The sequence below is a fragment of the Vombatus ursinus genome, unplaced genomic scaffold, assembly GCF_900497805.2.
Source record: "Vombatus ursinus unplaced genomic scaffold, bare-nosed wombat genome assembly UNPS02008961.1, whole genome shotgun sequence".
NCBI lineage: Eukaryota > Metazoa > Chordata > Mammalia > Diprotodontia > Vombatidae > Vombatus > Vombatus ursinus.
Window position 1 is genome coordinate 1,477,237 of NW_020948739.1, and position 16,561 is coordinate 1,493,797.

At 35.6% G+C, this 16,561-nt stretch overlaps 1 protein-coding gene across 2 annotated transcripts in view; it reads left to right on the plus strand.

Annotated features, from left to right (window-relative positions):
• Positions 1 to 16,561, plus strand: part of PTDSS1 (phosphatidylserine synthase 1) — a 65,723-nt gene that overhangs the window by 14,960 nt on the left and 34,202 nt on the right. For both annotated transcript variants that reach the window (XM_027849942.1, XM_027849943.1), the window contains exons 3-6: positions 5,250 to 5,294; positions 7,680 to 7,804; positions 12,605 to 12,763; positions 15,422 to 15,573. In XM_027849942.1, coding sequence (XP_027705743.1) covers positions 5,250 to 5,294; positions 7,680 to 7,804; positions 12,605 to 12,763; positions 15,422 to 15,573 — 481 coding nt within the window. The remainder of the gene's footprint in view (positions 1 to 5,249; positions 5,295 to 7,679; positions 7,805 to 12,604; positions 12,764 to 15,421; positions 15,574 to 16,561) is intronic.

A 16,561-nucleotide genomic window follows, 5' to 3' on the forward strand; every position in this document is an offset into this window, starting at 1 on the left:
TAGTATTCTATTACATTCACATACCACAACTTATTCAGCCATTCCCCAATTGATGGGCATCCCCTCAATTTACAGTGTTTTGCCACCACAAAAAGAGCTGCTATAAATATTTTTGTACATGTGGTTTCTTTTCCCTTTTTTGTGATCTCTTTGGGATGTAGACCTAGTAGTGGTATTGCTGGATCAAAGGGTATGCACGGTTTTATAGCCCTTTGGGCATAGTTCCTAATTGTTGAGATGGTACTTCTGAGATATAGTTTTAAAATATATTTTTAAAAATATATATTTATATACATATATAAATAATATAACATTATTGTATCATATGTTATTTTGTTATAATATATTTCATATAAAATATATTTTTAAAAATATATTTATATATACTATATTTTTTAAAAATATATACTTTAAAATATATTGAGGATCACAATAATATATAATTTTATACAACATAATATTGGAAATGAAAAGAAACTCAGAGATCATGAAATCCAACATTCATTTTAGAGAAACCAAGGCCCAGAGGACCAAAGGGAATAGGGACCAAAGGGAGAGACCCCAGATTGTGAGAGGCCATTTGTACAGATGAGTAGATTGAGGCTCAGAGATAAGAAGTAACCCTCCATGGTTATAAAAATGGTGATTCATTAACATGATAAGAGCTGGTATTTCTAGTGCCTTCAAGTTTGCAAAGCACTGTTATTCATTTGGCCTCCTAATAATCATGTTACAGATATTATCCCTGTTTGTTTTTTGAGGAAAGACTTGCATATAGTCCTATAGCTAGTAAGTTTAAGAGACAGAATTTGAACACAAGTCTTCTTAGCTTAAAATCTGATCCTAGGACTAGAAGTGTGGTATAATGGAAAGGGCCCTAGAATGGGAGTCAAGAGATCTAGATTCAAATTCTAGCTGTCCCACTAATTAGTTATTATCTTGCACAAAACATTTTATGTCTGTGGGCCTCAGTTTAGTCACCTTTAATATAAGAAGGTTGAACTAGAGGTCCTGTTCAACTTTATGTTATATGGGATCTTCATAAATTAGTGAAATGAGGAAGGTGATAGTCATACTGTACTGTCACCTGGTCTGATCACATGTGGAATGTTATGTTCAGTTCTGGAGCCCATATTTTAGAATGTGTATTGAAAAGTTGTAGAATATCCAGAGGAGGGTAATAATAGTGAGGAGACTTAATCATGGTTCAGTGAGAAAGAAGTGTTTTTATAATCAAAGATGCCTGACCCAGACATGAAAGGTTATGTTGTAGCAAATTACAGCAACAAGGAAGAAGTCACCTTTCAGATCTAGCGAAAGAATTCATGACTAAAAAAAGATGGAGAGTATCACACAAGATAAAGCAGACAATTTTAATTCTAGGAAGTTAAAATTTTTTGCACAAACAAATCTAATATAGTAAAAATTAGAGGAATACAAATAGCTAGGCTAAACCTTTGCAGCAAGTGTCACTGATGAAGGTTTCCTTTCCATGTATATATGTATATATGAAACTGATTCAAATTATAAGAGTGAGGGCCATTCCACGATAGATAAATTATTAAAAGATATGAATAGACAGTTTTCAAAGGAAATAATCCAAGCAGTAAATAATCATATTTTTAAAAATGCTTTAAATCACTAATAATTAAAAAAATGAGGGAGGGGATAATTGAAGTGAAAGGCTAATAAAAGAAAAATGAAGTTAAAAGAGAAACAGTTAATTAAGAAAAATACTTGTCATAAGTTTCTCTAATAAAGTTCTCGTTTTCAGTATATGTAAAGAATTGATACAAAACTTGTAAAAGCAAAAGCCATTGTCCAGATGATAAATAGTCAAAGCATGTGAACAAGTAATTTTCAAAGGAAGAATCTAAGCAATCAACAGCCATATGTGAAACAAAAGCTCCTAATCACTAACAATTAGAGAAATGAAAATCAAAGTGACTCTGAAGTTCCATGAATCAAATTGGCAAAGATCACCAAAAAAGGAAAATGATAAATGTAGAGGAACTTTGGGAGAACAGATGCACTAATAAATTATTATTGGAGTTTTGAATTGAATCCAGTCACTGCAGAAGGCAATTTAGAACTTTGTGTTAGCAAAGAATTGGAAACTATGGGATGCCCATCAGTTTGTGAATGGCTAAACAAATTATGAATGTGATTCATAGCTGGTAGCCCAGTAGAGTGCTGGGCCTAGAATCAGGAAAATTTGAGTTCAATTCAATTCAAGTTCTCAAGACACTTACTAGCTTTATGCCTCTTGGCAAGTCACTTAACCTTTGTTTGCCTCAGTTTCCTAACTGTAAAATGGGGTTAATAGCGCCTACCTCACAGGATTGTTGTGAAGATCAAATGAGGTAATATTTGTAAAAAGTACTTAGGACAGTGCCTGGGACATAGTAGGCACTATGTAAATGTTGATTCACTTCCCTTTCTCTTCCTCTAATGAAATATTACTATAAGAAGTAATAAAATGGACAGTTTTGGGGAAACCTGTGAAGCCTTATATGAATTAATGCAGAGGAAAGTGAACAACTATTTTGTAAAGACACTTAAGAACTGTAATCCAGGCAAAGACCAGTGATGAAGTATGCTGCTGCCCACAACTTGACAGGGAGGGGATAAACTCAAGATGCAAAATGAGAGATGTTTTTAAACATGACCCTTAAGGGAATTTGTTTGCTTGACTGAATATTTGTTACAAGGGTTATGTTTTTCTTATAGTGAAGGTAGATGGGAGAAGTAAGAGGGATAGGATTCCCTCCCCGCTCTAGCAAAAAATAAAAAATGAGTTAAGAACAGAAGAAATTACAGGCAAGCAGGACAACCTTGAAAAGTTACATGTTGAATCTAATAGATCCTTTTAAAAAAAACTCTACATAAATAGAGACTCATAGTTTCATGTACAGTCTAATTCCGTTCTACAGTGTCTCAGGAAATACTCATTTCACTTGATGCTCATTAAAGTTAGAATGAAAAGGGATAGATTTCTGACAGTAGGAATCTACATTAATACCCATGTAATTAAAGGGAAGTCAGAATATATGGTAGTCCATAGCTGGCATGCTGGTGGAGAAGACTTATTTGTATATTCCCCATTTCCCTCCTGTTAAATCAAAATTTCACTGAATTTCACTTTTGTCAGGTATTGTTTGTATTATAACTAATGATGCTTAGGTATGAATAACCCTCCCTGGGAATATTTTCAATCCCAAAGAATAGTTAATTCAAGTGAACTATAGCATCTGCAATATAGAGAGATAAGATATTTTTAAAGAGCTTCTATTGTTCAGGGCCCTGTTTGAAAGGGCTACTCCACCATTCGCTCTTAAAGGAATCCTTCAGGGGTAGTTGGGAATTCAGTTCAGACTTCCTCATTTTTGTTTGTTTGTTTGTTTTTTGCTAGGCATTGGGGTTAAGTGACTTGCCCAGGATCACCCAGGTAGTAAGTGTCAAGTGTCTGAGGCTGGATTTGAACTCAAGTCCTCCTGATTCCAGGGCCCCTGTTCTATTCACTGTGCCACCTAGCTGCTCCCAACTTCCTTATTCTTCTAAACAGTGGTTCATACTTCTTCCTTCTCATCTCTATCCTTTCAGTTAAAATTGTCATCTCTAGAGGAAGGAATGAAGACTGCTGTGGGAGTGCTTGGAGAAGGTCTCTTATACCATGTGTAATTCCATTGGTTAAAGAATGGAGGGGGGAGGACATGTCTTTTACTCTTAATTTATTAAATGCCAGGAAAAAAAAATATTTCTAACCATAGTTCTATACTGTATTTGAGTTAGGTTTTTTAAATGCAGAGCTTTATGTCATCCCTATTTTTCTTGTTAGCTTTAGCCAACTGCTTCAGCCTGTCATAATCTTTTTGTCCCCTAGTTCTGTCATCCAGTTAGCTATTACTTCTAGCATCATATCATTGCAAATTGGGTATTTGTCCAAATCTTTTGATAAAATTCTGAACACAGTAGGGTTAAATACAGAGAGCTCTAGGGTACTCTGCTAGAAATCTTCCACTCTTTGTCAGTTCCATTAATCACTCTTTGGGTCTGTCTAGTCAACTATTTTGGAACCTACTAACTATACTATTTTCTATGCAAATCATCTCTCTCCAACTTATCCATAAGGATATCAGGAGATACTTTGTTACCTGCCTCGCTTAAAGCACAGAATGTTTTACCATGATCCTACTCATCTAATTTAAAACCCCATCAGAAAAGAATAAGATTAAATTGGCACATGGCTCATTCTTCAGGAGTCATGTTGCCTTGTAATAATTGCGTATTTCTAAATGTTTTTAAACATTTCCTTTAATAATCCATTCTAGAATTTTTCCAGGAATTATTGTCAAGTTCACAAATCTATAGTTTTAAAATAAATTCTTTTTGCTCTTTTTGAAAATTAAAACTACACATGCCATTCTCCAGATCCTTGGTACTCTTTCTGGTAGCCACAATTCCTCAAAGATTTTCCATGACGGTTCAGCAGTCACACCTGAAATTTTGTTCAGTAGCTTGGGTTCTAATTTGTCTAAGCCAGATATTGTAGGTATTGAAGGAGGTAAGTGTTTTCTTACCTTCTTCTTGCTTATCTCAGATATCAGTTACCTTTTTCAGAAATAAATTTTTATTGATGTCGTTTGTTTTTACACACAATATATCTGTACTCCCCCAGGCCCCAGAGAGCCATCTGTTGTAACAAAGAATAAAAAAGAAAAGAATAAACAATTTAACATGTCAAAAAAGTGTGACATTTGCAGTGTTCCGCTCCTATACATCCTCATCTCTGCAAAGAATGACTTTCTTGGTCATTACAGTTTTATAGCACTCAGTTTTGTTGTTCTTTCCATTTACATTGGGGTATTCTAATTCTGTATATTATTTTCTTGGTTCTTAAAAGTTTACAAGCAAAATAGCAATTGAACAATTTTATCTTGTATTTGTCTTCCTTTATCATCTCCCTACATCTTCACAACATTGTTGCTTTGGAAAAAAACTCGTTCTGAGTTGCAAACAACTCAATATGTAGAACCCATCCTTTTACTAAGGTGAAGATTGCCAGTGACAGTTGTGAGGATTAAGGTGATAATGTAGGTAAAGTTTTTAAATATAGTCTCTCAGGAAAAATCAATGTAAAGATTTTCTGTGTTGATATTTTTCCTTTAAGCATTAGAGAGTTTAATGTTATCAAAATCCACACAATTTAACTTTCTTACTTACAGTTTATGATAATTTTTTATCCACAGGTCCTTTTACTCGACCCCATCCTGCTTTATGGCGAATGGTTTTTGGTGAGTTTAAGTGGATTAATATATACAGACATTTGTATACACATTTGTTGTCTTTATATCAGCATATCATTCTTATTTGCCATTATAACTGTTAAACTTAGTTGTTAACTAACTTCTAATTCCAGAGCTTTACAGGAAACTTTTAATCTACATGATTACTTCTGGTGCTACTGTTAATGCATGTAACATTCTGATTATAGAAGTATTACCTGTTACTATACCTATCTTTGGTGATTTTCCTCTGCTACTACTTGTCATAGACCTAGTATAGCCACTTATGGTTATAAATTACTATGACTTGGCTTGAATGCTTATTAATTGTTCTCACCACAGCTAATCCATTTGGCATAATGAGCAAATTAATCGTTGTTTCCTGCCTATCTCTCTAGAGAATTTCCATTTTTACCATTATAAGGATCATTACAGAAAGCTGTTTGGGGGTTTCTTTTCTTTTTAAGACTTGGAAGATATTACTGAAAACTGCTGGCATAGGCATCGGTAGTGGTATAAAGACAGAAAGAATATATGACTCGACCCAAGAGCTGGAGAATCATTAGACCCCCCCAGAGCTCCTTCCATGTCTGAATCTGTGCTTCCTATGCTGTTTGCCCAGACTCCCCTGGGACAACCTGCAGACTAGAGTACACAACATGATAGTGGCTTACAAGAGATTTTATTCCAGTCACAGATATTCCCTCCTGTAGAGTTGCTCTGTGGGAGAAGAGGAGAGAGCCAAATTTGGATTGAGTTGTGTGATCCAAAGTGACTTGCATTGCTATGCCTAAGTGCCATTGTAAGCACTGCTTTTATCGTAGCTGATAGCACAGAAAGAACAATGGCAGAAACCTTGGCACTGGTCGTGGTTGGGGGATTATGTTGTGTCTTGGCTTTTTGTTTGTCAAGTGGCTGCCATCCATTTAAGAAAAAATGATTACCATCTTCAGGTATGAGGCAGCGTGTCTAGTCTTTTTTTTTTTTTCTGGAGTTTCTATTATTAGCAACAATGTTTTGAATTGAATTGAGAGTTTTTTTTATCTATTTCAAAATGTTAAATAGATAAATGTAATGTATTTTATCTTTCATTAATATAATTACTGTTTCTTTAGTTACTTAGTCCTATAAGGAGAGAAAAAAGGACAGTAAGTACTTCTTAAGATACACATTCGATATTTTAAATCAGTCTTCAAAACTAAGCTATCACCACTTTATTACAACAGGCATAGCTAAATCCATGTGTTGTAAAATGTTGATAATTCAGTAATTTGGGCTATTAACTTCCAATTTCTATATTAATATGAAACTAATTTCAGTTACTATTAATAGGAAGAGAAATATTAGAGGATTAGAAGCCAATCTTTGAAGCCCTATGGGTCAAAGCTCTTTCAATTTTTCCTCTGAAGATTTACACTTTCTGCCCCTCTTCCACCTTATTCATGAGTTGTTTTGCATAATTTAACATAACTGTTTGCTGTAAAAAGTTCAGCTCAGAAAGGTACCTTGGAATTTTCTAATTGTTGCCAACTGTATTTTGATTGGTGAGCTAGAATCATCTTTCTTTCTTTCTTTCTTTTTTTTTTTTAGGCGAATTGGGGTTAAGTGACTTGCCTGGGGTCACAGAGCTAATACTTGTCAAGTGTTTGGTCTGAGGCGGATTTGAACTCAGGTCCTCCTGATTTCAGGGCCGGTGCTTTATCCACTGCACCACCTAGCTGCCCCTGAATCACCTTTCTTTCTAAAACAAATAGCTATTCATCTGTTAATCCTTGAATTATTACTGTTGTTTAATATAAATTTTCAGCAAATTGAAGAATCTAGCAGAAATCACTAGCTTGTGACATATTCCAGTTAAGCAGTTTAATATATATCCCTAAAGAATAGTCAGTCAAAGAGGAAAGAGGCAAGAATACAAGGGGAAATATAGGCAATGTTAAAACAACATCTATATCAGTAAGATTATTTTTGTTTAAAAGAACAGATAGATAATGTTGTACAGTGACATATATCATGAACAGCAGCATTTTGATTAGAAAACAGTTTCTAATTTTATTCAGATTTTAAGGAACCATCATAGACATTAATTTTTTTTAAATCTTTAGAATTTAATATGATTTAATATGTAGAGTCTATATCAGATTGCACACCATCTTGGGGAGGGAGGCCAGGAAGAAGGGGGAGAAAATTTAAAACTCAAAAACTTATGGAAGTGAATGTTGAAAACTAAAAATAAGTTAATAAAAAAAAAGAACAAAAAGAATCTTTAGAATTTAAGCAATGCATTAGAAAGCAATGTGTAGATGTCTGTATGTATATTAACTCTGACCTATTTTTTATTTATGGAATCAAAATGTATATATACAGAGTATCTCACGTCTTTGTCTTCCTCAGGTCTCAGTGTGCTCTATTTCCTGTTTCTGGTATTTCTTCTTTTCCTGAACTTTGAGCAAGTAAAAGCAGTAATGTACTGGCTAGACCCAAATCTTCGTTATGCCACACGAGAAGCTGATATCATGGTAAGTGATTTATTTCAATTCCACACACATTTATTAAGTGCTTCTTTGTGCAGAACACTGTGCTGGGTGTTAGAAATACAAAGGTAAATATGATATTGACCCTGATTTAAAGAAGCTTAGAATATAATATGGAGGAAAGGTACACTAAATGTAATTGACACATAAAGGAGGGATAAAATTAATATAATGGACAGGCCCAGGCAAAATGCTATGAGGAATTTATGGAAGGAAAGATCATTTTCAGCTGAGGGAGGTGGGGAATGGGATATGGGAAGACAGAAGATTTATAGAGAGGGTGATTCCTGAGTTGGGCCTTGAAGGAAGGAAAGACTTCAACAGAAAATGATGGAATGTCCAGACTTGATGGACAACCTAAACAAAGGCTGGGAGATGACAGTTGGGAGAGGGCCTGGCAAGAGTGAGGAATGGATGGTAGCTGGAACATAGAATAAGTGAAGAGAATTATTAGCTAATACTAAAAAGGTAAATTGGAAATAGATTATAGAGTGCTTTAAATATGTGGATCCAGAGTGTGTACTTTACTCTGCATGCTATAGAAAGCTGCTGAAGGTTTTTGAGTAGTGACATACAAGTGGTGAATTATGGTGACTATTTGGGCTGCTGTGTGATAGATTGTAGAGGGGATAGCCTGGAGGCAGGTAGAAAGTTCTTATAATCTTCTGGGCTAGAAAAGAGCCTCAGCTAGAGTGGTTGCAATGAGATTGAAGAGAAGAGCCTGGAAGATAAGGGAAATTGCCCAAGCAAAATCAGTAGGTTTTGGCAACTGATTGAATGTTTGAAATGAGGTAGTTGAAATAAAGTTCTCTCCAAGGTTCTGAGCTTGCCTTACTGGGAGGATAATAGTGTCATTATTAAGCGTATATAAAATTTAAGTGTTTAGGCTAGTTTGTGGGGGTTATTGGAGAGTGGGAGAGTTAAGAAATTTAGTTGAGCATCTGTTGAGCCTAAGGTGCTAGCAGGAAGTTGGAGATATGGAACTTGAACTTTGGGGGAGAAGTTAGAGTAGGAAGTAATTTGCGTAAAGGTGACAGTTGAAGGTACAGTTGTAGATGTGATTACCAAAGGAACAAGCAAATGATAAAGAAAGGGGAAAAAACTGTTGGATTTAATGATTGAAAGAGGGCATTAGTGAGCTTGGAAAGAACAATTTCAACGGAGTAGTAAGGTCAGTTTGCATTTCAGGGCATTGAACAGTGATTAGATGGTGATGATATGAAGACAAGTTAGTGTAACATTTTCTTTCTGAAACTTCAGGACCCAATGGAAGAAAAGGTAACTATAGAATAGAATGCTAACATGTAGTGGTAACATCAAAATAAGAATTTTTTACATTTGCAGTAGTCTAGGGAAACTTTCAAATTCTTGTGCTTAAGTTGCTGAACCTTCAAATTTTTAATTAGTGGTTTCTTCATCTTTCCAATCCTGGTATCTTAAAACTAAACTACATTTTCATGACCTCTCATTCAGGTAGCACATGAAATAAAGAAGTTATGATTCCATCCACATACTTAATATCAGAAATATAGCTTTGGTCATTTGAAACAACTCAATACATCAAACTCACTCAACTGCTTGTATGTATACAGAATTGCTTGTCACTTGTACATATCCACCATGAAATTGTCATTATTCTTGCGCTTTCAGTGATAGTGGTATTTAAAACATGCAAATTTTTTCCTTTCCATTTTTGACTATTTAATGTTCTATATCAAATAGAAAAAACCAATGCACTGGCTATGCACTAAAAAGGCAAAAGATGGAAGTGGACCACAGGTGGTCTGAGTGCCAAACAGTGCAATGCTGTTATTCTCTACTGTTATTCCCAATGCTGATGAGCAAAGTCAGGCTGATCCTAAAGTGCCAGTGGACATTAACAGTGACGTGACGTCCACGAAAAGGAGTCTGCATACAGTGATGTTTGACTCTCTTCAGACTCATCTTAAATGAGGTTATGGACAGGATGAACAGAAGTACAAAAAAATAGTGAAATGGAAAATGGATCTTATAAGAAAATGACTTTGCATGTGTGAGGCCTCCAGTTCGATCCCCGGCATCTCCACTTATCTTTGGGGCACCGTGGATAGAGCTCCGGCCTTGGAGTCAGGAGGACCTGAGTTCAAATCCGGCCTCAGACACTTGACACTTCCTAGCTGTGTGACCCTGAGCAAGTCACTTAACCCCAATTGCCTCACCAAAAAGCCAAAAAAAAAATTATTTGTAATTTTTAACATAATGAAGGATGAGAGTTGATTTATTATCTTCAGGCAAACAAAATTATAATAATAAAATGCACTGTATAAAAGAAAATCCATTTTTATTTTTATTACTAACATATTAAATAATAAATATCACAGAATCCCAGAGTTTAAAAGGGACTGCTCAAGAATCCCTTCTACAGTGTACCTGACAAGCCTTTGCTTGAAGACCTCTGGGAAGAAGGCAGTTATCTCCAGAGACAGGCCTTTCAACTTAAGGATATCTCTAACTGAATTGTTAGGATGTTTTTCCTTACATCAAGCCTAAATTCACATCCTGGTAGTCTCTATTCATTGTTTTAGTTTTGCCCCTGGAGCTAATCATAACAAGTCTAAATCCTTATTTCATGAGAGTGCCTTTCAAATAGGGTCATAGATTTAGAGATGGAAAGGACTTCAGAGATCATCTGATCTGATACCTATTTTATAGATAAGAAACTAAGGCCTGGGATTGGACAAATAATAAATGGCAGAGCTAGAATTTTAACCGAGGTCCTTCAAATATAGCACCCTTCCTACTGTAGCATATTGCTTTCCAATATTTGAAAAAAGCTGTGAGGTTTTACCCCCACCCCCAAATTTAACTACCATAATATGGAACAACCTAAGGCCCTTCATCATCCTGGTTACATCCTTGCTCCTGGTATGGCATATTTCTGTTAAAACATCTCAAGATCACATTTGCTTTTTTTCTTACTTAAACAAACAACAAAAACTTTTTCCCCATATAATAGTAATTTCTAATTTTCAGAATGCTTTTATCTGGTGTTATTTATGTTGTCATTCTTATCCCTGTAGTATTTCAGCAAACCTATGAAGTAGAAGCAGCAAGAAATACATTAAGTATATATTCTTTCGTTATTGGCCAAGGATACTTGATCTCTGTTATTAAGCCAGTGCTTCATAGTTGTCAAACTAGTGGTGTTCAGGATCTTTATAGTGTTTGGTGAAATTCAGGAAAACACTGATGAAACTATGTTAGATGCTGAATTTGTTTCTGGCAGAGCTACATTTTGAAGCCATATAGGCTTGAACATAGCACTGTTTTCCTAGACCAGGGGTGGGGAACCTACAGCCTTGAGGCCACATGTGGCCTTCTACAGCCTTGGGTGCAGCTTTTTGACTGAGTCTAAATTTTACAGAATCCTTTAATAAAATAAAATAAAATCCTTTTATTAAGACAGTTTGTTCTATGAAGTTTGGATTCAATCAAAGGGCCTTTGCTGAAACTTCTCCATATCAATTTGACCCTGAGAAGAAAGGGTGAAAGAGTTTAAAGCAATGCAGACAAATACAAGAAACTTTACAGATATAGTAAAGACTATTGGAGTTAAAATTTAGGAAACTGAGGTTCTCTTATTAGCTGGATGATCCTGAGCAAGGTACATAATCTCTCTGAGTGTGTTCACTGATCTATAAAATTAGGAAAATAACAGTGGCATCACCCACCTGACAGGGCTATTGTGAAGAAAGCATTTTATAAGCCATCAAGCACATGTGTTACTGCTCTGTACATGATAACCACATCATGCAGGTACCACAACTTAAGTTAACCATTACCTTAATGTTAAAAATTCTGTAATGAACAAAATTGTTACTATAAATGGAACCAAATTCCATTGATAGTTTAGTAATATTATTTTTCTTTCTATTATAATCCAGTTATTTCAGCAGAGTTGGGATACTAACAATTTATAATCTCAAACATAGGAATTTTATAGTCTCCACTGAATTTCCACTCTAATGTCTCATTATAGTGTGGGATTGTTCCTTTATTCTCAAAGGCCATTCTACAGGTTCACAAAGTTTGAGAAGTCTTATCAGAGTGGAAAAGCTTCAAGTCTAGGCCAGGTAATAGAATGTATGGCTGCCCTCCAAAATCCCTCCTAGCCATATTTGGAGACTTATTGCCAGAAAGTTGGCCAAGTGAGGATTGGGTTTTTTTGAGGGCTGTACCTACTCATGAAGAGATCTTTGAGTATTATCCAGACTTCATCAGTTTTTATACTAACTAAAAGTTTATACTAACTTGACTTGTCAGGGTTTTCAAAATTTGTGTGTCTCAGTGTTTTTGTTTGTTTGTTTGTTTTGGTTTGGTTTTTTTTTTTTTAGTTTTTTGTTTGTTTGTTTGTTTGTTTTTAGTTTTTTTAGGCAATTGGGGTTAAGTGACTTGCCCAGGGTCACACAGCTAGTAAGTGTCAAGTGTTTAGTCTGAGGCAGGATTTGAACTCAGGTCCTCCTGACTTCAGGGCCAATGCTCTCTCCACTTTGCCACCTAGCTGCCCCTGATTTGCCTTTGTTTGTTTATTTGTTTGTTTTAGGCAATTGGGGTTAAGCGACTTGCCCAGGGTCACACAGGTAGTGAGTGTTATGTGTCTGAGTTCAGATTTGAACTCAGGTCCTCCTGACTGCAGAGCTGAACTCAGGTCCTCCTGACTTCAGAGCTGGTGCTCTATCCACTGCACCACCTAGCTGCCCCGTGTCTCAGTGCTTTTAACTGTTCACTTTTCCAACTTTGAATTAGGAGTATGCTGTCAACTGTCATGTCATCACCTGGGAGAGGATTCTCAGCCATTTTGACATATTTGCTTTCGGACATTTCTGGGGCTGGGCTATGAAGGCCTTACTGATTCGGAGTTATGGACTGTGCTGGACAATCAGTATTACCTGGGAGCTAACTGAGGTAAGTAGGTACTCAAGTACCATAAAATGAGTGTCTAGAAAGCAGGTAATTCATGAACTGGATACAGTCAAATGAACCTATTGAAGGCCATATTTAGTCCATTCTTTTAGTTTGACACAAATTTGTACCTACATCATCCCAGACCATTGTTTGCATCTTCTATTTTAAAATCTCTAGAAAAGTGGATTTTTCCACTTTATGGTTTTTGTCAATATCTCACAACTCTTATGGTTGGAAAGTTCATTCAACTTTCTGCTCCATTCATGTTACAGTTTAGGCCCAGAGTTCTGACACTGATGCCCCCAATGAGTTATTTTGAAGTGGAAAATGAAATGAGGTGTTAACAAATAACTAAAAGTGATAAACAAAAATACGGGAAGACCAATTTGGAAATGCTTATCTTCAGCCAGAGCCACTTGTATTATTATTTAGAAATAAGAATGACATTTAGTGCGTTTTGCAGGTTATATATAAATTTTCCATAAATTGCCTTTAAATTTCATTTATAAAAAATAATAGTTGACATTCCTACTCTATTCTAAGGTTTATATCCATTATCTTATTTAACCTTTTTAACAACTCTGTAAGATACTACAGACATTATCTACATTTTTATAGATAAGGAAACTTTGACTCAGAGAGGTTATATGACCACACTTATTATATGTAATTATAATGGTTATACAATTAAACATGTACAGGGAAATTGAACACCGACTTTCTTTTTTTTCCTACTTAATAATATTTTATTATTTCCAGTTACATGTAAAGATAGTTTTCAACATTCACTTTTATAAGATTTTGAGTTCCAAATTTTTTTCTTCCTCCATCTCTTCCCTCCCCCCTCCCCAAGACAGCATGCAGTCTGATAAGGTTATACATGTACAATCGTATTAAACATAGTTCCACATTAGTCATGTTGTAAAGAATCAGAACAAAAGGGAAAAACCATGAGAAAGAAAAAACAAAAAATTGAAAATAGTATGGTTTGATCTGCATTTGATTCCGTAGTTTTTTCTTTGGATGGAACACTGACTTTCTACCACAGCACTCTTTCCAACATTCCTTAAAGAGATATTTGCAAAAATGCTAAATTATTTAACCTGTTTGGGCTTCAGTTTCCTTCCCTATGAAGGGGGGTGCTGGAGGATGGAGGGGTGAGGGGGTGTGTGTTAAAATTGCATTATCTATTTCACAAAGTTGTTGTATTAAAAATGATATATAAAACTACAAGAAATATGTGTTGGTATTATTAAAAGCTATTTATACAGTGAAAATTTTTAAGGCTAATAGTGTTTTCTTACTTACTTAAATTCTAATTATAGAGATTCACTTTCTCATAGCCACAGTTTGTTTCAATGGAATGTATTTCTTGTTGACAAACAAGTGCCTTAACTCTAGGGAAAGCACTCCAATCAGAGGAAGGAGATCCTAATCTGAATGCCATATCACAGGGAACGTTCCTTCTACAAATAGCTCTTCATATCCCAAACCCATGTGCCATCTCAGCATACATTTTTGTAGTAGCACATCCATTTGGGGTACCCTTCACATTCCACTCCCCTGGGTACTATCCACCAACGTCCTGTTAATCCACAAAGCAGAGGTCCCTTCTCCTCCACCCCCATCCCTGCCTTCCGATTTCACTCGTCCCTGACAGCCAGAACTTTTATTGGCAGATGATTAAAGGTCATGCTTTATGGAATGTTGTCTTACTTTGGTGTTGTTCCTTGAACTGCAAGAATTATATCAGAGCCTACCTTACATGGACCCCCTTGCATAGAATGTGGATTTGGGGTCTTAAGTTATAACTTGAGTTATGTAGTTGAATGTAAGAAAGCAGTCTTTTGAGCAGTGGGATACTTGAAATATGTATTGAGTTTAGATGCAACAGGTTTAAATAGAGATTCCAACATCTGAACCCTTCCCCACAGTTTAGTGTGTTCTAAGTCTGATAAATAATGTTAGATGATTCAGAGTCATATTTAACCTGGCTCATAATTGCAGGTCTTTTTTGGAATAGTTATATATAAACAGGGCCTACCTATGTTTAAAAATTGTTGCTACTCATCTTTTTGGAGAGTAGGAATATCCAGTTTCTTTTGAACTCATTTCCCAGATCAAATGATCAAGTTTTATCCACACCGACTTCAGTCTTCAGTTTTTCATGGTTTTGCCTAAAACCACAACGTTCCTCTGGCTTGTACCTATAAACATTAACTCCAGTTGTTGAGTTGCTAAATTATATGATTGTATTATAGCCCTTGTGTCAATTCTAAAAATTTTCTCTATCCCTTTGTGCTCACATCATCCAGTTACTCTGCAGCAGAGCTAGCAGTATATTCTCCATAGGAGCCATTATTGAATTCAAAGGCCATTATTGAAATAGAAAAGACATTTCTTGCTAACATTTTTATAAATCATCAGACATTTCTGGAGTTCAGTTCAACAAATTTTTTTTTGAATGCTTACTATGTACTAAGATACGTTGGTACAAGAAAAGAGTAGGCCTTTTTTGTACACAAAAGAAGAGAGAAAATAAATGTTTAAATTTCATTGGCTTTTTTCTTAAGTACAGTTCTGCGTAGGAAAAAAAGGTCTTTCTGTATTTTACCCTATTTTTTCTCCCACCCATCATCTTTTTCCTATATTCTGTAGCTTTTCTTCATGCATCTTCTGCCTAATTTTGCTGAGTGCTGGTGGGATCAAGTCATTTTGGACATCTTGTTGTGCAATGGAGGTGGCATCTGGTTGGGAATGGTAGTTTGCCGGTTTTTAGAGATGAGGACTTATCACTGGGCCAGCTTCAAGTAAGTTTTTTTACAACTCAGTCATAATTTTTAATGGTGTATTGGGAGTATGTTGGTATAATCCAGTTTCTTGTCAGTAAGTAGGAAGGGACTGGACCCATGAAGATAATTTTCAGTTTTTTGTAATAAGTGAAAAGGGAAAGTGTAAATGAAAACTTAGAGGATCCCTTCTCGAAGTTACTAGAAGAAGTTATTAGAGTTAGTAACCAATTCTTGTTTTGAATTTTATTCACCACCACCCCCCTTAGTTTTTACTTTAAAAGTATACAAATGCTCATTAGCTTATGGTTAAATGACCAGAAGATGAAAAATGGAAAGGAAGAAGCTAGAAGCCTAAGTTATTAGCCCCTCCTCAACCCCTAAAATAGAGTTGGCTGTGTTTTCTTACAAATAAAAACCTATGTTTTGACATGGATTATTTATAAAATTTTTTCTACTCTATGCCACATGTAAGGTCATAGAAGGAAAGGGCAAGCCTCGAGGTAATTCTTTTGCACTTAGAAGAAAGCCAGTTTCAAAAAAAAATCACATATGAATTCTTACAATATTGATACTATTTCTTGTAAAATAATGTAATTTATCTCTTAGCATACAGCAGACTTGCCTTGCCTCATAATCTGTTCTCCCTTACATAGTCTTGGACTGGGAATTCTTTATTCCTTGTCCTCCTCAGATAACTTTACTCACTTTCTAGTAGAAATCTGATGCAAAGAAAGCCCTCCTCAGACCTCCAGAGGAAGAGTTCAGGCAGCCTGGGGCTGTGAGAAGTGAGCTGGACTGGGGGTCTGAAGGCCTAGGCTTGAATCCCAGCCTTGAATCCCAGCCTTGCTCCTTATTGCCTGCCCATGTGTCTCAGACACATCACGTTATGCCTTTATGCTTATGCTTCACTTTCTCATGTGAAATAAGGGAATTCAACTACGTCATCTCTTAAGAGCTTTTCCTCCTCAAAACTCTATGATTCACTTGTACGAAAGTCAGCAGCCCC